Source organism: Protomyctophum bolini, assembly GCF_963924005.1.
Source record: "Protomyctophum bolini genome assembly, chromosome: 13".
Taxonomy (NCBI): domain Eukaryota; kingdom Metazoa; phylum Chordata; class Actinopteri; order Myctophiformes; family Myctophidae; genus Protomyctophum; species Protomyctophum bolini.
In genome coordinates this window covers 42,951,723-42,976,773 of record NC_137874.1, presented here as the reverse complement: position 1 = coordinate 42,976,773, position 25,051 = coordinate 42,951,723, and the positions used below count along the sequence as shown (strand labels likewise).

The 25,051-nt window shown below is 43.1% G+C and overlaps 1 protein-coding gene across 1 annotated transcript; it reads left to right on the top strand.

Annotated features, from left to right (window-relative positions):
• Window positions 1–444: 444 nt before the first annotated feature.
• znf346 (zinc finger protein 346) lies at window positions 445–24,555 on the top strand (the record flags this gene model as incomplete). Its single annotated transcript, XM_080781234.1, has 10 exons — window positions 445–536; window positions 4,732–4,835; window positions 6,960–7,055; window positions 7,906–8,010; window positions 12,676–12,739; window positions 14,024–14,086; window positions 14,339–14,422; window positions 15,496–15,744; window positions 16,879–16,969; window positions 24,231–24,555. Exons 1-10 carry the CDS (start codon window positions 473–475, stop codon window positions 24,553–24,555), a joined length of 1,245 nt encoding a protein of 414 aa, XP_080637360.1. The 5' UTR covers window positions 445–472.
• Between the last annotated feature and the right edge of the window lie 496 nt (window positions 24,556–25,051).

Sequence of the window (25,051 nt, the reverse complement as noted above, 5' to 3'; positions counted from 1 at the left end):
TATGAAATAGCTGTCCCTTCCTGTGGGTCTGCAGACAGATACAAATGTATTTTTAATATTTTCATGACATGAAGATGTTGGAGAATCACTAAAACAACATTAGGAAACAAAACGCCGCAAAACTACCGAGATTCACAAGAAACTTGACAGAAACAACAAGCAACAAGCGGCGCTTATAATGAGCGGACATGGCAACACTGAGCACCGTCGTCCCAAAGCGCTCACATCCAGTCTATAAGGCACCGCCTACTGCATCCGGTCATTCCTCGAGCACACACACACACACACACACACACACGCACACACACAACTGTATCCGGTACAGACAGGATGTGACACTGCAAGTGACATGGCGTTGTGGGGGTGGTTGTGTTGTAATCACACCCTCCCTCCCTCCCTGCGCGTGCGCAGTGCTGCAGGCAGCGTCCCCTTGCAGGCAGCGGCAGCGCAGCGGCGTCTCAGCATCAACAACATGGCGGACGTCGCGATGTCCAACCTGGAAGACTTCCCCGTTCTGCCTTCTGGCCTGGCCGAGGGTAAGAGACAGAGAGACACAGAGAGAGAGCCTTACATACACCGTAAACATACTAACGATATGCACGTTCTGCGTTGTTTGTGTACTCGGCCGAGACGCGTCGGGACGTTGAAACGCCGCGCGGCGGCTTGTGTGTGTGTGAGAGAGAGACTGTGTGTGTGTGTGTGTGTGTGTGTGTGTGTGTGAGAGAGAGAGAGAGACTGTGTGTGTGTGTGTGTGTCTCGCTGCTCTGCGTTAGCATTAGCCTCAAACGGCTAACACGTTGAAAAGAATGGATGGTCGTGCTGCTGAGAATGAAGGTCGAGCGACCCACCGGCTGCAGCACATTATTATGGAGCCCCGTCAGAACCCCAACAGAACCACCCTGCAGTCTGATGACAAACACAACCACAACCACACAGAACGCACGTTTCAAGTGTGCGTGTATTGTAACCCGGGCAGGCAATATAGGCATGCAGGGCTGGCTGGGCTAAACAGCACGTTGCTGCCTGCCAACACAATGTGACCCACTTTATTTATTAGCGGCTAGAAGTGTGACCCCACAACCGCTGCACAGCACAGCGAGACCCGATAGAACCCACTGAACCCAGTTACCCCGCTACAGTCAGTCACCCACTGGACCCGATAGAACCCAGTTACCCCGCTACAGTCAGTCACCCACTGCAAGACTGTGTAATACACCGTTTGTAGGCCTATATATATAATATACAATAAAAAAACTGTGCAGCCGGTAGAATCCTCTAGAACCAACACCACCAGCAGCAGCAGCACACTGGTTTCGATGAATTGAAAATGGTGGACCCTATTATTGTAAACAAGATTAATGCTTTATTTATGGTTTTCGTCGTCCACTCACAGGCAGTCAACTGTTTTTTTGTATTATTGAGGACTATTCATTTAATATAGTCCAGTTTTCGGTGAAAACTACAAACGAGACTATATCAAATCAACCGGGCTGTATTAACGAGTGTTTTGTTTGTAGGCTGGTGTTGATGGATTAATTGATGTATTAACAGTTTGCAGAATTACAGTACATTTCAATACAAAAACTGTTAACTGTGATGTCAGTGGACGACACCATATAAAGCATTACACTTGTTTACAATATGGTCCACCATTTTCAATTCATCAGAACATTAAGAGTCGTACGAATATACACAACTATAATAGTCAAATCAGGAAATAATCATAGAGGAGGTAAAATGGAAAATAAACATAGGCTATCTATACAGTGAGGGGAGAAGTGGTGGGGTGGATTCAGATTTTACAGGGGCCAGTTTAAAATTGCAGCCGTAGGTGCCCTTTGAGAGCAGTTTTGAAGGAGTCAAGGGATTCACATGTCTTAATGACTGTTGGTAGGGCGTTCCACATTTTGGTGGCATAGGAGCGACATGAATTTAGTCCCTTGTGGAAGGTATCAGAAGCTATTTGTAGTCTGGTGTTGGTGGGTCCTTGTGTTGATGGAAGGTTAGGTTAGTAGTCTGGTGTTGGTGGGTCCTTGTGTTGATGGAAGGTTAGTAGTCTGGTGTTGGTGGGTCCTTGTGTTGATGGAAGGTTAGTAGTCTGGTGTTGGTGGGTCCTTGTGTTGATGGAAGGTATCAGAAGCTGTTTGAATGACTTGTTCGTGTCCAGAATGCTATTTGGATGCTAGTAGGTTCATTGTTTACCTAATGTAAACAATGGACAACAATGGCATGCGTAATAGTTTCGAATGTGGACTAGCATGTTGTTTAGACAGATGCTACGCTCATTGTTTAGTACCTGTATCCTATTTGGTTTCAAAAGTACAGAATCTTGTGACATTTAATCAGCTGCTAGGTTCATTGTTTCCTAAATTGTTTTCAAATGTACAGAATGTTTTTTAGATGGTGTAGCGGCGGTTTACAGGCCGCCGCGAGGAGCTAAACATGAGATTAAAGAGACGCTTGTATGACGCGCACGCACTGAATTCAGGTCCATTCCAGCTGTAGGTTTTACCATTTATTCTTGTCACCACACGTAAGTTACAACAGTTCCCAGGCTTTAGATATAACTGAACGTGGTTGTTAAGGTGAATAAGAGGTGCGATTGATACGGTCAACAGAATTGTCTTCTCCCACGCTCACCTCCTCTCTCTATCCAACTTCCCTCACCCAAGTGACAGGTAACGCCATGGAAACTAGAGTGGCAGCGCCCCAGCCCCGGTGACAGTGCAGTGCCCATTAAAGTGACATACTTTACGTCAATCATAATAGCACATTAGAATGCCACACATTACGGCTCCTACAGATGGCATGTTGTTTATATATTTTATATATATTTTCAAATGGGGGTCCACGGGGATAATGATATCATTTTGGGGGTCCTTGAAATGAAAACGTTTTTTTTTGTGGCTCAGAGCCTCGATCAGCCTGATGGTCTAATATCTCCCCCAGTCCAGAGGGATATCCCTTTGGTCTAGTGGTTAAGATGTAGGACTTTCACACGGGAGGCCCGAGTTCGAATCCCGGGCGTTACACATAGTTCATATTAACTTGTTGTGATCTGACATCAGTCCAGTCACTCTGGATGATGAGAGTGTGTTGTTTTGAAGTGGCTCCACATATTGCAAAATGCCGAATAACTCATACAATCAGACAATATATTTAATATAACAGGCAGTTAACAGCAATACAGAGTAATTTGATCCTTGCTCAATAGATCAGTTACACAAGGCAGGGTGATTTGGTGAAAACATGAACAGGTCACCTCAAGGTGGGAGGACAGATGGTATTATTGACCCAATATGAAAACATGAACAGGTCATCAAGGCGGGAGGACAGATGGTATTGACCCAGCCCTGAAACATGACTGCCATGATGATTATCATGACAGTCATGAAGTAACTGCACCCTGTTTTTGGCGCTCGCTGCATTTACAAGATTTCCGTATATATAAACATTCAGATTTCAAATATAAAGTACTCACAATTTGTCCCACGGGTGTTAGTTAGTAGCAGCTCCAGCGATTAGAATTGCTGCATCCCGCGTTGTTTAATAAAAAGCATTTTTGTCCGAGCGCCCCGGCTACTTTTTTCAAACGAGGTTCGTTTGGGAAATCCACAGTTGCACACCGGGAGCGCACTCACCTATTAGTCTGTATTGGCAGGAGTGCCACCCTCCTCCCGACCGATAGGGGCGTGTAGTTGAAAGCCAATGGGAAAATAACAGCTCGGATAAAAATGCTTTTTATTAAACAACGCGGGATGCAGAAATTCTAATCGCTGGAGCTGCAACTAATTAACACCCGTGGGACAAATTGTGAGTACTTTATATTTGAATTCTGAATGTTTATATATACGGAAATCTTGTAAATGCAGCGTTCGCCAAAAACAGGGTGAAGTTTCTTCATGACTCTCGTATGAATACGAGAGTCATGAATCATGGCTAGTATTGACCCAATATGAAAACATGAACAGGTCACCTCAAGGTGGGAGGACAGCGCAGATGGTGATGGGTCAGATATGACCCAATATGAAACGGGTAGAAGCTTTTAAACCTAAAGGGATCATTTTAACCCATTTAGACCTAAGTTCGATTCTAAAAATGTCTTCTAAATCAGACAGTTTTCAGAATATTCTATATCGGTGGTTCTCAACCCTTTTCCATGTCAAGGACCCCCAACAATTATATGTATTTGGTCGCCGATCCCCATCTGAAAATATGTTGTTCCAGCTGGGACCTCCACCCCAGAAGCAAAGATTTGAGTTAAAAACTTTAAATATATATATATTCCAAATTCGTGCCACATTTTCACGAGACCTACAAGTTCATTGCAGCGCTACGAGCTTGTAGATCTGCTATTTTTCAATAGCTGAAGTATAACACAATGCTTAAAATACCAAAAGGGGTTCCCGTTCAGAATGGATTAACTCTCCGTTTGACCAGATGAAGAGCCTGGGCTTAAACCATTTTGGCCGGGAAGCCGGGAACCCCTTTTGGTGTTAAAGCATTATGATATGGTTTAGCAAATTTGAAAAATAGCAGATCTACAAGCTCATAGCGCGCCACCGAGTGGCCCGCTAGGAGCTTGTAGGTCTGCTATTTTTGACTGACATAAAAACATAGCTTTGTATTTAATAATGTCTCCACAGTGAACAAGATGATCAGAGAACACAGTGACCTGTTTGTTTATATTTTAATGTATTTAATATTTCATCGTGTTGTTTGTCTCCCCAGTGAACAAGATGATCAGAGAACACAGTGAGCTGTTTTCAGACTCTCAGTGTAAGGTCTGCAGTGCTGTCCTCATTTCAGAGTCTCAGAAACTCACACACTACCAGGTACTGGACACACACACACGCACGCGCACACACACACACACGCAAAATAACAACCGTATTTTGAGAGTGAAATGCAACATATTGCATCGTGTGTTTGAACTGGTTGGAATAACGTGTTCCTTCCACGCGATACGTCCGCCCAGGGAAACTCCCCCCTGTCAGGTTGTAAAGGAGCAACTTGGACACTCAGGCATGAAGGAAGCATGAGTTAAAGTCCGTTGCTCTCCCCTTGTCCCCCATATATGGGGACTAGGTTGGTCTCCCCTTGTCCCCCATATATGGGGACTAGGTTGGTGGAGGGTGTGTAGAGCCCAGGATCACATTAGATGATTGACACACAGGGGTGAAAAATGGGTTACAAAATTCTGGGATAAAAATAAAAATCCTGGAGATACAGAATCTCGTCCCGGTTTACTGAGACTCCACATGGAGATGGCTGTGCGACACTAGACCATTTCCCCCCAAACTGAACAGACAGAGAAACAAAAGCTAAACTCTGTTTTAGCTCAATCTCATTGTAATTCAAATATTCGAAAGAAACATTTTAATAACAGGCTTTAACACTGCTACGCCTGCAAACTGCTAGTTTAGCCGTGACTCTGATCTACTCAGAGGCCTGTCTGATTGGCTAGCTTCATTCTTAGGCCTCGTTCACACATAAAGAACATATGTGACCAGATTTAACTGAGGGACTGCCATTGGATTATTTTTTATTCATGTCATGTGAAAGCAGGGAATCATAGCTTCAAATTGACATATTGGTTGTTCAGTTTGACCCACCAGTTGTGGAGATATGGTTTATAGAGTAATGTCTGGCAGAGAAACAGCGAGTTGAGAAAACAGGCTTGAAAGGTTCACTTCTGTGGTCTCTAACATTACACCTATAGCTACATGTTTAAGCATTTATTTCATATTTACATGTCTTCTGTGGTCTCTAACATTACACCTATAGCTACATGTTTAAGCATTTATTTCATATTTACATGTATTCTGTGGTCTCTAACATTACACCTATAGCTACATGTTTAAGCATTTATTTCATATTTACTAGGGATGCACCGAAAGGGAAATTCTTGGCTGAATACCGATGGTCGGCTCACCACCGGAGCGGTGGTCGGCTCACCACCGGAGCGGTGGTCGGCTCACCACCGGAGCGGTGGTCGGCTCACCACCGGAGAGGTGGTCGGCTCACCACCGGAGAGGTGGTCGGCTCACCACCGGAGAGGTGGTCGGCTCACCACCGGAGAGGTGGTCGGCTCACCACCGGAGAGGTGGTCGGCTCACCACCGGAGCGGTGGTCACCTCACCACCGGAGCGGTGGTCAGCTCACCACCGGAGCGGTGGTCAGCTCACCACCGGAGCGGTGGTCAGCTCACCACCGGAGCGGTGGTCACCTCACCACCGGAGCGGTGGTCACCTCTCCACCGGAAATCCAGACTATGTAGAGGCCTTTAATGGGTGTGTGTTTCATAGTAAGAAACATGCCAACAGGGTGTGTATTATTGTGTTTCAGAGATAGAAACATGCCAACAGCGTGTGTATTATTGTGTGTTTCAGAGTAAGAAACATGCCAACAGGGTGTGTATTATTGTTGTGTTTCAGAGATAGAAAAACATGCCAACAGGGTGTGTGTTTCAGAGATAGAAACATGCCAACAGGGTGTGTATTGTTGTGTGTTTCAGAGATAGAAGCATGCCAACAGGGTGTGTATTTATTGTGTGTTTCAGAGTAAGAAACATGCCAACAGCGTGTGTATTTTTTGTGTTTCAGAGATAGAAGCATGCCAACAGCGTGTGTATTACTGTGTGTTTCAGAGTAAGAAGCATGCCAACAGGGTGTGTATTACTGTGTGTTTCAGAGATAGAAGCATGCCAACAGCGTGTGTATTACTGTGTGTTTCAGAGTAAGAAGCATGCCAACAGGATGTGTATTGTTGTGTGTTTCAGAGATAGAAACATGCCAACAGGGTGTGTATTGTTGTGTGTTTCAGAGATAGAAACATGCCAACAGCGTGTGTAATTATTGTGTGTTTCAGAGTAAGAAGCATGCCAACAGGGTGTGTATTGTTGTGTGTTTCAGAGATAGAAACATGCCAACAGCGTGTGTAATTATTGTGTGTTTCAGAGTAAGAAGCATGCCAACAAAGTGCGCCGGTATCTCTGCATCCAGAACGAGAAGGAAAAGGAACCCACGTTGAAGAAGCCAAAACCTTCAGATGATGTAAGTAATCATTCCAGTTCTTTCTCTCTCCCATGTCTGTATATACACGCGTGCTATAGGTCCAAATATACACGCGTGCTATAGGTCCAAATATACACGCGTGCTATAGGTCCAAATATACACGCGTGCTATAGGTCCAAATATACACGCGTGTTATAGGTCCAAATATACACGCGTGCTATAGGTCCAAATATACACGCGTGTTATAGGTCCAAATATACACGCGTGTTATAGGTCCAAATATACACGGATGTGGACGGACGTTGATGACGTCATGTGGTCCAGGCCATCTCCATCTCTCCCCATGTCCTGTCGGTCTACTTTCAAACTATCAATAAAAAATAAAAAAATATCTTAACCCATTTTTGGTCGGGAACCCCTTTTGGTGTTATAGTATTATGTTATGCTTTAGCTATTGAAAAATATCAGATCTACAAGCTCGTAGCGCGCCACTCGGTGGCAGACCTAAGAGCTTGTAGATCTGCTATTTTTGACAAATCGAAGAACGACTGACATATAGAAACATAGCTTTTTCAGAAAACTGTCAGGATGTAGAAGACATTTTTAGAATCTGATCTCGGGTCAGAATGAAAACTGTCAGGATGTAGAAGACATTTTTAGAATCTGATCTCAGGTCAGAATGGGTTAAAACAAAACCAAAAAAAAAAAAGAAATAACAGACCGCTGAATTCTTCCATTGACCAATCGGAATCAAGCGTTCAACTAAGCCATGTAACGATGGCTTAGTAAACATTTTGTATCGTGATGCACAATAATCAATACACTGTGTGTGTGTGTGTGTGTGTGTGTGTGTGTGTGTGTGTGTGTGTGTGTGTGTGTGTGTGTGTAGGACATTACAGGCAGTGGGATCCAAGCAGAGACAGATAAATACAAGGTGTGTCACGTGTGCAACATGACATTCAGCTCTCCAGTGGTGGCCGAGTCTCACTACCAGGTGAATATCATTATAATATTAATATTAATATTTATAAAGATAACTAGAATTTCGCCCCCCTTCGGGGGGCTCAATCCTAGTGTCGTTGCAGCGCAATATGGGAAGAAGGAAATTGCGGGAATTGACAGACTCCACTTCATGTTTCAGCTGTGGTTTTAAACTCAGTAGTGTGCCCTGCACACAGCGCACACTCGCAATTGCAGCTGGAGGGCGACGCGACACACACACACACACACACACACACACACACACACACACACAGAGCGATGTGTGGATAAATCACTGAGATTTGGGAAATGTGTTCAGAAGTACAACGATTAAGCACGCACAGGCAAATGTCAGAAGCATCTGTTTCGGTTTCCAAACAGGAAGTTGTAAATGTGCTTATTAGACGGAGGCAGCGTGATGCTGGCATCTATTGTGATGCCAGCATCACCACATTTCACATAGAAATATAAGCACCCATTTACTCGCTTAGCGGAGACTGTGGGGTGGTAGAGGACATCTCCCCGGACGCGTGGGTATGTCCAGATAGTTGCCTCGCGGAGGCCTCTTTGTCCAGTGTCCATTCTGGGTCTGGAAACGGCACTTTTTTGAGCGTTGACCCCAATAGAAGGTCTGCTGCTCTGAATTTTACACCTCTCTCGCTTAGCGGAGACTGTGGGGTGGTAGAGGACATCTCCCCGGACGCGTGGGTATGTCCAGATAGTTGCCTCGCGGAGCCGTCTTTTGTCCAGTGTCCAGTCTGGGTCCGGAAACGGTAATTTATTTTGCATTGACCCCAGTAGAAGCTCTGCTGCTCTGAATTTTACACCTCTCTCGCTTAGCGGAGACTGTGGGGTGGTAGAGGACATCTCCCCGGACGCGTGGGTATGTCCAGATAGTTGCCTCGCGGAGGCCTCTTTGTCCAGTGTCCATTCTGGGTCTGGAAACGGCACTTTTTTGAGTGTTGACCCCAATAGAAGGTCTGCTGCTCTGAATTTTACACCTCTCCCGCTTAGCGGAGACTGTGGGGTGGTAGAGGACATCTCCCCGGACGCGTGGGTATGTCCAGATAGTTGCCTCGCGGAGGCCTCTTTGTCCAGTGTCCATTCTGGGTCCGGAAACGGTACATTTTTTTGCATTGACCCCAGTAGAAGCTCTGCTGCTGTGAATTTTACACCTCTCCCGCTTAGCGGAGACTGTGGGGTGGTAGAGGACATCTTCCCAAACGCGTGGGTATGTCCAGATAGTTGCCTGGCGGAGCCGTCTTTTGTCCAGTGTCCACTTTATAAAGTCCATGCACTCCAGTGAATAGCATTTATCCATTTAGATAACTTTTTTATGTTATTTAATTACTTATTTTTACACAGAAACATAATGTGTGTCTTTACAATAACTGTAATGTAATAATAATACTAATAATGTAATGTAAAAATTATTTAATTAACGAATTAAATAATCTTATTTTATTCTGAAAGCAACCGGATGTCTTAAATCTGCTAGCTGTCAGACCGGAAGTTCTAAATTTGCTCATAAGACGGAGCCTTAGACGGAGCCAACTCGCAGGCAGTGCGAGAGGCTGGTTACAGGATTCTATAGGTCAGCCGTTTTGGTGTGACACACACGGCTTCCACATTTAGCTTCATACTGGGTGAAAGTGTCCTTCCAAAAATTATTATTTCGCTCGAAATTCTTATTCACAATGACATCGAGTTGAGGTGTTTGTGTTTTAGGGTAATTGTTGCATAAGCGCTATTTCGCACTATTTCTCCCTCCCCTCCCCTGTGTCTGAAGCAGCTAGCATGGAAGCTATATGGATTATGGAAGCTTTCCCTCCGATTGCACACAACCATGCCGTTATCCACGCGTCCATCCGATTGCTTTTAATGTAAATGTCCCATCCACTGAGCAATAGCGATATAAGCGCCTTATTCATTCATTCGATTCATTTGGGTGTGGGGCTGTGCAGTGCTGTGGGCAGCCTTTCTGACGGAGGCTCGGAGCTGCTGCTGCTGACGCTGTTCGAGTCGCATGGAGCAGTATAGAGTAGGCGTGGCGCAGCATTAGAAGGGCGCAGCAAATGCACGACATTGAGGGGTAGAAACCATCCCGGTCGCGTGGTTCATCTAACGCGTGTGTCACTGTGAAGGACTGGCCCCAATAAGTGAACGTAGTTGGCGTAGTAGACGCCAACATGACGATTCTGACGTAGGCTGGTGATGTTGAGCAACAATGGCGTGGTTGACAAAAGTAATATTTATTCAGTAATTAAGACATTTCTTTCAATGAAATGTAGCCTATATGTATTCTGGGAGTGTGCCGAATTTATTTTGCATATAGAGATGTGTGGTGAAAGTGTGGTTGGGTCGGAGAAAGCTGTGGATAAACGGCCATGTGCTTATGTACCCCTGTCTATTAGGGTAGCAGGATTATTATGATTATTATTATTAGTATTGTTATTGTGATTATTACATGGATTATTGTTGTGATGTGAGCTTGTGGCTGACTCACTATCTAGAAAATAAAAACATGGCACTTCATTTAAAATAGGTTACAGACCCCTGTTATATGCGCTTGTTTTGGGATTCTTTTTAAAGACCTATTTACTTGTTTCTATGAGACATGGCAACGCCAACAGCGCAGCGAAAGGCATCCACGTCTTTCTCTTGTGAAATGCTGAGATTAGAAACGACCATAATTATTTCATTTCTCAACCTTAAAAAAAAAATAAAGACATCTCCATAATCCTTGGGAAGTGTGTGTAGCAAAAGTAGTCGGCATTGTCATGGTTGAAAGTATTCATGCAACACTGACGCTGTAAGCTGTGTGATGCTAACGCGCTAACACCGTTAGCATGGTCTGTGTTGGTCAAAGGAAAAAGGATAGATATGAAACTACTGGCCAAAGTGTCATACAAAACACAACACCTAAAATCGGAATGTGATGGTGACCTATTGAGCACAAACAGACAATCATGATTTGCTTGCTGGACCTATAATTAATTTATGTGCATTACATTTCCACCTCGCACATATAAATGAAAAGCAAGATGGATGCTAACGCGCTAACACCGTTAGCATGTTCTGTGTTGGTCGGAAAAAGGATAGATATGAAACTACTGGCCCAAATAAATGTCATAGAAAACACAACACCTAAAATCGGAATGTGATGGTGACCTATTGAGCACAAACAGACAATCATGATTTGCTTGCTGGACCTATAATTAATTTATGTGCATTACATTTCAACCTCGCACATATAAATCAAGCCACAGTGCAGTCAGAGAGTAGTTCACAGGTCACACACAGGAGCAGTGAAAGGGGGAGGGGCCTTCGGATGGCAGTGTAGAGTAGGCACGACATTGAGGGGTAGAAACCATCCCGGTCGCGTGGTTGATCTAACGCGTGTGTCACTGTGAAGGACTGGCCCCATTAAGTGAACGTAGTTGGCGTAGTAGACGCCAACATGACGATTCTGACGTAGGCTGTTGAGGTTGAGCAAGAATAGCGTGTTTCAGAAAAGTAATATTTAAACAGTAAAGAAGACATTTTTGGCGAATGCAATGTAGTCTATGTCTTTTGTGGGAGTGTGCAGGTTTTATTTTGCATAGAGAGATGTGTGGTGGAAGTGTGGCTTGGTCGGAGATAGAGCACGAATGAACGGCCAGGTGCTCATGCACCCCTGTCTATTAGGGTAGCAGGATTACATAACAGTCTCACTACCAGGTGAATATCATTATAATATTTATATTTATATTTATAAAGATAATTACATAACAGTCTCACTACCAGGTGAATATCATTATAATATTAATATTTATATTTATAAAGATAATTACATAACAGTCTCACTACCAGGTGAATATCATTATAATATTAATATTTATATTTATAAATATAATTCTATAACAGTCTCACTACCAGGTGAATATCATTATAATATTAATATTTATATTTATAAATATAATTCTATAACAGTCTCACTACCAGGTGAATATCATTATAATATTAATATTTATATTTATAAATATAATTCTATAACAGTCTCACTACCAGGTGAATATCATTATAATATTAATATTTATATTTATAAATATAATTCTATAACAGTCTCACTACCAGGTGAATATCATTATAATATTAATATTAATATTTATATAGATAATTACATAACAGTCTCACTACCAGGTGAATATCATTATAATATTAATATTTATATTTATAAAGATAATTACATAACAGTCTCACTACCAGGTGAATATCATTATAATATCTTCTAAATCCTGACATTCTTCTGAAAAACCTCATGTTTCTGTGTCGGTCTCAAACATTTTCATGTCAAGGACCCCCAGAAATATTATGTAATTGGCCGCCAACCCCCCCCCCCATCTGAAAATATGTTGTTCCAGGGACCCCCCCCCCCATGAAGCAAAGATTTGAGTTAAAATTGTTCGCCACATTTTCCCGATAAAAAAATAAATAGCAGATCTACATCTTGTATATCTGCTATTTTTCAATGGCTAAAAGTATAACAATGCTTAAAACACTAAAAGGGGTTAATATAATATTAATAAAGATAATTATATAACACGGAGTCTCTCTCCCTACCAGGTAGATACTAAATACAATCTAATTAAATAAAGAAATGTCTAATACAATAACACGGAGTCTCTCTCCCTACCAGGGCAAGGTTCACTCCAAGAACCTCCGACTGAAGACTGTTGGACCCCAACATGTACAAAACCCAGGTTAGTACCACGCACGCACACACACACACACACACACACACACACACACACACACACACACACACACACACACACCACACACACTTGATTCTAGAGGCTGGGGCTGGTTAAATAATGTATTGACCCATTTTGACCTGAGATCAGATTCTAAAGTCTTCTACATCAGTGTTCTGAAAAAGCTATTTTTCTAGGTCAGTCGATTTTTCAAAAAAAAAAACAGATCTACAAGCTCGTAGCACGCCACTCGGTGGCTCACTACGAGCTTGTAGATCTGCTATTTTTCAATAGCTAAATAGATAATTGTGATTTATAAATAAACCCCCTTGATGCAAAGTACAATCATGTGATCGTGTAGTGTTAATTAATGTCTTATTTCTTTCATAAAGCTCCTAAACCAGTAAGTTACAACTTACAGAACATTCCAAAAATAGCACAGATGGAGCATAAAACACTATCAGCCTGTTATCAGCCAATAAAAACCCTCTCATCCCTTAGAAAACACCCACATTCACAACAATGTTTGACACTCAACAAAGCCTACCTGGTACAAACACATTCATATTACGACCCTGGTCAAAGCCTACCTGGTACAAACACATTCATATTACGACCCTGGTCATCCACAGCGCAGCAGCAGCAGATTCGATTCGTCATCGATTTTAATTAGAATCGTGATTCCCGATTTAAAAATCGATTCATAATTTCCAAAAATATTTTTTTTCCCCCCTCCTGGTTACAGTTACAGGAGTTTTCACTACATGGTGTTTGTGATATGAAATCACAGTAAACGTCATGTTGTCTTCTGTCATTTTCAAGTTATTGTAGTCGGTACTATAGTCACTTCAGTTGGGGTGCAGGTCTTTTTTTTCCGACAGCATATTGATCCGAAACTCCTAACCTAACCCTATAACCGCAAGCACGGGAGCAGCGCATGTCGGACCATCGCTTTTTCCGCATCGCAGCGAATGTCCCCCCGCTGCGGATCGGACCGTTGCCCCGTCGGCTAGAATGCTGTCGGAAAAAAAGGCCGCCTCCCCTTCAGTTCAGCACAGCTGTATTGTATCGTAGTATTGAATCGAGAATCATTTTGAATAGAGAATAATTTTGAATCTGGGGGAGAAAAAAAAATGCTTTTGTGGGTTGAGAAACGAGTTGAATCGAATCATGGGGTCCCTAAGCAGCAACATACAGTACACAAATCTGTGTAATAAAGAGTGGAAATAATTAATGTAAAAGCCCCAGAAGTATAATTTATTGTTTACAACGGAGATCTCTTTCCTGCAGCGCCGAAATCCCTTTCCTTCGCGGAGGTAAACTACGCTGTGCACCGAGGGACACTGCTTCGAGGTACCGTCCTAAAGTCGGCTCTTCGGTGCTACTGACAATATGAGTATGAATAATCGGCCCTTAGAATAAAAAAATCTTTTTTTTTGGATTGAGAAACGAGTCGCATCGACTCGTGACCCCAAGAATCGTAAGTCGAATCGAGGGGTCCCAAAATCTGTGTAACAAAGAGTTGAAATAATTAATGTAAAATAAAACCCCCAATAAAAGTATATTTATTGTTTACGGAGATCTCTTGCACCCCCCCCCCTGCAGCACGGAAATCTGCCGAGGCAAACTACGCAAAGTACGCTGCGCACCGAGGGACGCTGCAGTGCTGCTGCACTGTCCATCCACCAGGTGGCTTTTAGTACTCTAAAACAATACATTGAAAAGCCAGTTATGGTGATTTGTGTAGAAATTAATACGAGGATATTTCTAGCTCTGTGGTCACGCCAGGGGCTCTCTACTGGGCGCGTTGCGTTCTCCGTCGCGTGCGTCCAAAAAACGAACCGGGGCAATTTTAATGGTGACGGAGAGGCGACGCGACGCGACGCGGGCAGTGGAGCCGCCCTTCACTGATTTAAAAAAGGGAACATTCTGTGACGGTGACGGAGACGCGACGCTGACGCGCCCCCTGGTGGAGCCCCGGTGTTACACGTGCTCGGGTGGGCTTCGTGGCTATTTGCATTCACCACTAACGTTGTCACCAATACATTCATGTTGTCACCAATACATTCATGTTGTCACCAATACATTCATGTTGTCACCAATACATTCATGTTGTCACCAATACATTCATGTTGTCACCAATACATTCATGTTGTCACCAATACATTCATGTTGTCACCAATACATTCATGTTGTCACCAATACATTCATGTTGTCACCAATACATTAATGTTGTCACCAATACATTCATGTAGTCACCAATACATTAATGTTGTCACCAATACATTCATGTTGTCACCAATACATTCATGTTGTCACCAATACATTCATGTTGTCACCAATACATTCATGTTGTCACCAATACATTCATGTAGTCACCAATACATTCACGTTGTCACCAATACATTCATGTTGTCACCAATACATTCACGTTGTCACCAATACATTCATGTTGTCACCAATACATTCATGTTGTCACCAATACATTCATGTAGTCACCAATACATTCATGTTGTCACCAATACATTCATGTTGTCACCAATACATTCACGTTGTTTAAATCATGTTTAAAGCTTGGAATAACAAGGTTCAAGGTTCAAGTTTGTTTATTAGTGTCCCCGAAGGGCAAAAGGTTTTACAGCAGGTCATAAGGCTTGAGACACACATAAATACATCAGTCAGACGGTCAGACCAAAGTTATTGCTGCTGGTCGCCAGCGTGCACTGCGCCCGGCCTACTGAATGAATATCCCTCCATGTCAGTTTTCCAGACGGCGGAGCAGCCGGTCGGCCCGGCCAAGAAGAAGGAGGAGCCGGCGCCGGCCAAGAAGGAGAGCGTGGAGGGCGGCGGTGGCGGAGGCGAGGCGGACAAGTTCTGTTCCGTCTGCCAGGCGTCGTTCAACAACCCGCTGATGGCTGCTCAGCACTACGCCGGCAAGAAGCACAAGAAACACATGACCAAGATGAAGCTGATGGAGACCTACGGGCCCTCCTCTGCCCCGCAAGGCATCGGTGAGTCAATACAGACCCTCCTCTGCCCCCCTAAGGCTAGGTGAGTCAATACAGACCCTCCTCTGCCCCCCTAAGGCTAGGTGAGTCAATACAGACCCTCCTCTGCCCCCCTAAGGCTAGGTGAGTCAATACAGACCCTCCTCTGCCCCCCTAAGGCTAGGTGAGTCAATACAGACCCTCCTCTGCCCCCCTAAGGCTAGGTGAGTCAATACAGACCCTCCTCTGCCCCCCTAAGGCTAGGTGAGTCAGATCAGCTTGCATGTCACCGTGTTCTGTTTGTTGACTTTTCGCTGACGAGAAAACCCTCAAACATCGATAGCACATGGCTAACTTGATAGCCGCGTAAGCCGTGCCAGTGTGGGGACTCGAGGAGACGGATAGGAGGAGGAGGTTGAGGAGGAAGCGACAGCGGCTGTAAACGTTCTCCCTCCAGGCCAAATGGCCAATAATGGATTTAATGATGTAGGTCTCTGCATTGATACGGTCGACATGTGTTAATCTCGTCTCGCTGTCAGCCTGTCACTCGCTTACATTTTGACTACCGCAACGCTACCGTTGTAGGCTTGTCGCCAACTAGCCATTGAAGTACAACAGAGAACAGGGACATTGAGGGGGCAGAAAACAGCCAGAGCGCTGTTCATGCAGCCTGGAGTGTGACAAGCTGGGCGGCGCAAATAAGAGCAATTTTAGGCATGTGTGCAACATGACAACTGTTTTAAAGTATTGTACAGTGACAACTACAGTCTCTGTAATGTTTATGTTGTACTATTACTAAAAACTATCTAAAATAAAGGGATTTAACATCAGAACACGCATTTATTATTATGCAAATTAACCGTTAAAGCTGATAATAATATCCGGATGTTTCTTAACGGTCGGCTAACCGGTTAGCCGGTTAACCCCTGACATCCCTATACTGTATATATAGCAAGTATCGCAGAATGTCAAAATGTGTACGAAATCTTTTGAAAATATATCTTGTGTGTGTGTGTGTGTGTGTGTGTGTGTGTGTGTGTGTGTGTGTGTGTGTGTGTGTGTGTGTGTGTGTGTGTGTGTGTGTGTGTGTGTGTGTGTGTGTGTGTGTGTGTGTGTGTGTGTGTGTGTGTGTGTGTGTGTGTGTGTGTGTGTGTGTAGTTAAAGGCTACCCCTGTGCGGTGTGCACCATAGAGCTGAACTCGGTGGAGCAGTACCAGGCCCACATCAGTGGAGCCAAACACAAGAACCAGTGAGTACATCCTGTCCCCTCCAACACCAGAACCTGTACATCCTGTCCCCTCCAACACCAGAACCTGTACATCCTGTCCCCTCCAACACCAGAACCTGCCCGTCAATTATTTAAGCAATAAGCCACGAGAGGTCTCAGGTTACCCATTGTAAAATACCCGGTAAGCTGGGGCCTCGAGTGGCTTATTGCTTTTCTTTTTATTATATATATATTTTTTATCCCACGATTTTGTAACCCATTTTTCACCCCTGTGTCAATCATCTACTGTGATCCTGGGCTCTACACACCCTCCACCAACCTAGTCCCCATATATGGGGGACAAGGGGAGAGCAACGGACTTGAACTCATGCTTCCTTCATGCCTGAGTGTCCAAGTTGCTCCTTTACACCTGACAGGGGGGAGTTTCCCTGGTTGGACGTAGCGCGTGGAAGGAACACGTTATTCCAACCAGTTCCTTTCCCCTCCATCAGGCGCCCCGGCTGGCCAGGGGGAGGTAGCTTATTGCTTTTCTGAAACGGTTACAAACATATAGCAATATTAACCTAGTAAAACTATTGAATTCACAAAAGTAGCTACGCTTTGCGCCACCAGAGCGAGCCACATCACTTCCTTGTTTTGCTCGGCAAGTAGGCTATGTGACGGGAGAATAGCGCTTGATGTCTTTACGGGGCCGCCTGGAGCCACACATTCACAGTCGTATGAGCCGGGCGGTGCTTAGACGCCCCGCAACGGCATGTAAAGCAATCAAGCGCTCCCCTTCCCCAGTACAGCTACAGAGATGCGGAATCGGCTGCGAATGATATAAAGTGATTAAAGGAGTGGGTTATCGGTGGAATTTAACACCGGTCACGTGACGGTATAACCAGCCAATCAGAATCAAGTATTGGGACTACCCGTTTTAGAATCTGGAACACATCATGGCCCATTTCTACAAATGCCTCATAAATCCTGACTGTTTTCTGAAAAACCTCATGTTTCTATAGAGCACCGAAGTCCTGACGTAACTCGCTCATCCCTTCGATTCCCCTGGTTCTAAAGTCCTGACGTAACTCGCTCATCCCTTCGATTCCCCTGGTTCTAAAGTCCTGACGTAACTCGCTCATCCCTTCCATTCCCCTGGTTCTAAAGTCCTGACGTAACTCGCTCATCCCTTCGATTCCCCTGGTTCGCGGAAGTAATTTCTCTATGGAGAATAACATGGGGTGATCTTAATATCGTCTACTATAAGCGTTGTGGTCCAAAAATAAACAAGCTGTCTCGGCGTTATTGTCAGGGAGGTGTCTCTGTTTCGTTTGCAACAGTCAGTCACTCATATATGATACAGTCTGCTTCTAGCGAAAATCTAACTAATTCAGCAGCAGTAACAATAGCGTTTTCTCTCAGTCAGTTGATTCTTCACATCCATATGAGTGAAGCGGCCGGGGTGACATGTTTAATTTTCAAACACAGTTCTTATATGAAGCAATCTAAAAATCCTCCTATGGCGATTTCAATGCAACTAAACAAATACATGAACCTGGGGACTGACGCCCTCTACTGAAAGTGACGTCAGACTCCGGTGCTCTAATGTCAGTTGGTTCTCAAACATTTTCATGTCAAGGACCCCCAAAAAATATGTATTTGGCCGCCGACCCCCAGGGATGGTCGGGCGATATGCCAGTTATTTTCCAGTCGCCCATCGTCTGTCGATGGACGATATGTCCGTGTTTGTAAAAGCAAAGTGAGGACGGCTCACTGCAGGTCGTAAAATAAAAAAAAGACAGATCTACAAGCTCTCAAGTAGGGATGCCACAAAGTGACCATCAGCCACATCCAATAGTCGACAGCTCTGCCGATTAATAATCGATTAATTGAACCCCCCCCCCCCCTTTTTTTTTTCTATTTTAGATAAAACTTAAGATTTTATATTATGCACATGCCGCCATGGTCACATAACGATTATATGTTGAGTGCATGCTTTTGAGGGTTACAGTTTTATAATCAGTGTTTGATGAGTAAACCTTTGTGGAGATCTTCTCAGCTCTCATTGTATGCTATAGTTACTGCCATCCAGGATGGAAAATTAAATCCATTTGGATTTGGGGAGAAGTAGTTTCATAAGGGGCTGGTATGAAGTACTTGATATAAACAGAACATGTAGTTTCATAAGGGGCTGGTATGAAGTACTTGATATAAAGAGAACATATTGTTTCATAAGGGGCTGGTATGAAGTACTTGATATAAACAGAACATGTAGTTTCATAAGGGACTGGTATGAAGTACTTGATATAAACAGAACATGTAGTTTCATAAGGGGCTGGTATGAAGTACTTGATATAAACAGAACATGTAGTTTCATAAGGGGCTGGTATGAAGTACTTGATATAAACAGAACATGTAGTTTCATAAGGGGCTGGTATGAAGTACTTGATATATAGAGAACATGTAGTTTCATAAGGGGCTGGTATGAAGTACTTGATATAAACAGAACATGTAGTTTCATAAGGGGCTGGTATGAAGTACTTGATATAAACAGAACATGTAGTTTCATAAGGGGCTGGTATGAAGTACTTGATATAAACAGAACATGTAGTTTCATAAGGGGCTGGTATGAAGTACTTGATATAAACAGAACATGTAGTTTCATAAGGGTCTGGTATGAAGTACTTGATATAAAGAGAACATGTAGTTTCATAAGGGCTGGTATGAAGTACTTGATATAAAGAGAACATGTAGTTTCATAAGGGGCTGGTATGAAGTACTTGATATAAAGAGAACATGTTATTAAGGGGCTGGTATGAAGTACTTGATATATAGAGAACATGTAGTTTCATAAGGGGCTGGTATGAAGTACTTGATATACAGAGAACATGTAGTTTCATAAGGGGCTGGTATGAAGTACTTGATATAAAGAGAACATGTAGTTTCATAAGGGGCTGGTATGAAGTACTTGATATAAAGAGAACATGTAGTTTCATAAGGGGCTGGTATGAAGTACTTGATATAAAGAGAACATGTTGTTATTAAGGGGCTGGTATGAAGTACTTGATATAAAGAGAACATATTGTTATTAAGGGGCTGGTATGAAGTACTTGATATATAGAGAACATATTGTTATTAAGGGGCTGGTATGAAGTACTTGATATAAAGAGAACATATTGTTATTAAGGGGCTGGTATGAAGTACTTGATATAAAGAGAACATGTAGTTTCATAAGGGGCTGGTATGAAGTACTTGATATAAAGAGAACATATTGTTATTAAGGGGCTGGTATGAAGTACTTGATATAAAGAGAACATGTAGTTTCATAAGGGGCTGGTATGAAGTACTTGATATAAAGAGAACATGTAGTTTCATAAGGGCTGGTATGAAGTACTTGATATAAAGAGAACATGTAGTTTCATAAGGGGCTGGTATGAAGTACTTGATATATAGAGAACATGTAGTTTCATAAGGGGCTGGTATGAAGTACTTGATATATAGAGAACATGTAGTTTCATAAGGGGCTGGTATGAAGTACTTGATATAAAGAGAACATGTAGTTTCATAAGGGCTGGTATGAAGTACTTGATATAAACAGAACATGTTGTTTCATAAGGGGCTGGTATGAAGTACTTGATATAAAGAGAACATGTAGTTTCATAAGGGGCTGGTATGAAGTACTTGATATAAAGAGAACATGTAGTTTCATAAGGGGCTGGTATGAAGTACTTGATATAAAGAGAACATGTAGTTTCATAAGGGGCTGGTATGAAGTACTTGATATAAAGAGAACATGTAGTTTCATAAGGGGCTGGTATGAAGTACTTGATATAAAGAGAACATGTAGTTTCATAAGGGGCTGGTATGAAGTACTTGATATAAAGAGAACATGTAGTTTCATAAGGGGCTGGTATGAAGTACTTGATATAAATAGAACATGTAGTTTCATAAGGGGCTGGTATGAAGTACTTGATATAAAGAGAACATATTGTTATTAAGGGGCTGGTATGAAATACTTGATATACAGAGAACATGTAGTTTCATAAGGGGCTGGTATGAAGTACTTGATATAAAGAGAACATGTAGTTTCATAAGGTATGAAGTACTTGATATAAAGAGAACATGTAGTTTCATAAGGTATGAAGTACTTGATGTAAAGAGAACATGTAGTTTCATAAGGGGCTGGTATGAAGTACTTGATATAAAGAGAACATGTAGTTTCATAAGGGTCTGGTATGAAGTACTTGATATACAGAGAACATGTAGTTTCATAAGGGTCTGGTATGAAGTACTTGATATATAGAGAACATGTAGTTTCATAAGGGGCTGGTATGAAGTACTTGATATAAAGAGAACATGTAGTTTCATAAGGGGCTGGTATGAAGTACTTGATTTAAAGAGAACATGTTGTTATTAAGGGGCTGGTATGAAGTACTTGATATAAACAGAACATGTAGTTTCATAAGGGGCTGGTATGAAGTACTTGATATAAAGAGAACATATTGTTATTAAGGGGCTGGTATGAAGTACTTGATATAAAGAGAACATGTAGTTTCATAAGGGGCTGGTATGAAGTACTTGATATAAAGAGAACATATTGTTATTAAGGGGCTGGTATGAAATACTTGATATACAGAGAACATGTAGTTTCATAAGGGGCTGGTATGAAGTACTTGATATATAGAGAACATGTAGTTTCATAAGGGGCTGGTATGAAGTACTTGATATAAAGAGAACATGTAGTTTCATAAGGGGCTGGTATGAAGTACTTGATATAAAGAGAACATGTAGTTTCATAAGGGGCTGGTATGAAGTACTTGATATACAGAGAACATGTAGTTTCATAAGGGGCTGGTATGAAGTACTTGATATAAAGAGAACATGTAGTTTCATAAGGGGCTGGCATGAAGTACTTGATATAAACAGAACATGTAGTTTCATAAGGGGCTGGTATGAAGTACTTGATATAAAGAGAACATGTAGTTTCATAAGGGGCTGGTATGAAGTACTTGATATAAAGAGAACATGTAGTTTCATAAGGGGCTGGTATGAAGTACTTGATATAAAGAGAACATGTAGTTTCATAAGGGGCTGGTATGAAGTACTTGATATAAAGAGAACATATTGTTTCATAAGGGGCTGGTATGAAGTACTTGATATAAAGAGAACATATTGTTTCATAAGGGGCTGGTATGAAGTACTTGATATAAAGAGAACATGTAGTTTCATAAGGGGCTGGTATGAAGTACTTGATATAAAGAGAACATATTGTTTCATAAGGGGCTGGTATGAAGTACTTGATATAAAGAGAACATATTGTTTCATAAGGGGCTGGTATGAAGTACTTGATATAAAGAGAACATGTAGTTTCATAAGGGGCTGGTATGAAGTACTTGATATAAAGAGAACATATTGTTTCATAAGGGGCTGGTATGAAGTACTTGATATATAGAGAACAAGTTGTTATTAAGGGGCTGGTATGAAGTACTTGATATAAAGAGAACATGTAGTTTCATAAGGGGCTGGTATGAAGTACTTGATATAAAGAGAACATGTAGTTTCATAAGGGGCTGGTATGTAGTACTTGATATAAAGAGAACATGTTGTTATTAAGGGGCTGGTATGAAGTACTTGATATAAAGAGAACATGTTTCATAAGGGGCTGGTATGAAGTACTTGATATAAAGAGAACATGTAGTTTCATAAGGGTCTGGTATGAAGTACTTGATATAAAGAGAACATGTAGTTTCATAAGGGACTGGTATGAACTACTTGATATATAGAGAACATGTAGTTTCATAAGGGACTGGTATGAAGTACTTGATATAAAGAGAACATGTAGTTTCATAAGGGGCTGGTATGAAGAGAACATGTTCAGTTCACTAGTCTACACTCTAGTCTACACCTGCCTTCATTTCATCTGATTGTCTGTCTGGCAGGCACTTAACAAGCCATCATTAACTGTGTCTGTTAGAGAGAGGGGCAGAGAAGAGTGGCTTTGCTCAACTTGATTTATACTTATATTCTCCACTCTGATGAAGGTACATGTTCGATATATCATGCAGCCTTACTTATTAGCCTTAGACTTATTCATATCGGAGACTGACGATTAATCGGAGAATCGATTAATCGGCGGCATCCCTAGTCTCAAGGTTTCGCAGTGTGTTCCATCCCTACTCTCAAGGCGTCGCAGTGTGTTCATGTAAAATCATCCCTACTCTCAAGGCGTCGCAGTGTGTTCATGTAAAATCATCCCTACTCTCAAGGCGTCGCAGTGTGTTCATGTAAAATCATCCCTACTCTCAAGGCGTCGCAGTGTGTTCATGTAAAATCATCCCTACTCTCAAGGCGTCGCAGCGTGTTCATCCCTACTCTCAAGGCGTCGCAGTGTGTTCATGTAAAATCATCCCTACTCTCAAGGCGTCGCAGCGTGTTCATGTAAAATCATCCCTACTCTCAAGGCGTCGCAGTGTGTTCATGTAAAATCATCCCTACTCTCTAGGCGTCGCAGCGTGTTCATCCCTACTCTCAAAGCGTCGCAGTGTGTTCATGTAAAATCATCCCTACTCTCAAGGCGTCGCAGTGTGTTCATGTAAAATCATCCCTACTCTCAAGGCGTCGCAGCGTGTTCATCCCTACTCTCAAGGCGTCGCAGTGTGTTCATGTAAAATCATCCCTACTCTCAAGGCGTCGCAGCGTGTTCATGTAAAATCATCCCTACTCTCAAGGCGTCGCAGTGTGTTCATGTAAAATCATCCCTACTCTCTAGGCGTCGCAGCGTGTTCATCCCTACTCTCAAGGCGTCGCAGTGTGTTCATGTAAAATCATCCCTACTCTCAAGGCGTCGCAGCGTGTTCATGTAAATCATCCCTACTCTCAAGGCGTCGCAGTGTGTTCATCCCTACTCTCAAGGCGTCGCAGTGTGTTCATGTAAAATCATCCCTACTCTCAAGGCGTCGCAGCATGTTCATGTAAATCATCCCTACTCTCTAGGCGTCGCAGCGTGTTCATCCCTACTCTCAAGGCGTCGCAGTGTGTTCATGTAAAATCATCCCTACTCTCAAGGCGTCGCAGCGTGTTCATGTAAAATCATCCCTACTCTCAAGGCGTCGCAGTGTGTTCATGTAAATCATCCCTACTCTCAAGGCGTCGCAGTGTGTTCATGTAAAATCATCCCTACTGTCAAGGCGTCGCAGTGTGTTCATGTAAAATCATCCCTACTCTCAAGGCGTCGCAGTGTGTTCATGTAAAATATTTTTCGTCCTTTTTTTTGTGTGTGTTTGTTTTTGCTTTGCTTCAGAATAAGGAAGAACAACATGCCCCCGGCCGAGGAGATTGTCCCGTTTCTGAGCGCGGGGGACGAGGCTTGCGGGGACCCTCCCTTCACCGGGGGGGGGGAGGAGGAGAAGGAGGAGGACGCCAGTGCCACCGAGGTCACGGGGGGGCGAGGAGGAGGAGGAGGAGGAGGAGGAGGAGGAGGAGGAGGAGGAGGAGGAGGAGGGGCGGAGGAGGAGGAGGAGTCCCAGCTGGATGACGAGGGCGGGGAGAACCAGTACCCCGCCGGAGACGCCCCGTACACAGCCGAGGGGATCAACCAGTACTCTGAGGAGTACCTCTACACCTGAGTTACTCTGAGGAGTACCTCTACACCTGAGTGACTCTGAGGATAGCTCTGGTCCATAGCCTTCTACTGCTTCCATTCTGCCCTGCAGTATAAGGCTATGGGACTTTCAGTTTTAAATCTCAAATCGAAATCAGACCAGCCTCTCCTCTTTGGTGGAAATCTCACGAACGTTTGACCTACTCACCAAAACAAAGGCGGGTTGTGTCAATAGAAAGATATCGATTTGAGATTTAAAACGGAAAGTCCCATAGCCTTACTGCAGGGCAGAATGGAAGCAGTAGAAGGCTATGGACCAGAGCTACTCTGAGGAGTACCTGTACACCTGAGTACTCTGAGGAGTATCTCTACACCTGAGCAAGGTGTATTCCATCAGGTGAGGAAGGTCAGAGGACTCCTCCGTACCTTCTCCACCTGATTTAATAGACCTTGCACCTGAGGAGGTTCTAATCTCCATCAGGAGGACTGTGGCTGCACCAACCAACCAACCAACCAACCGG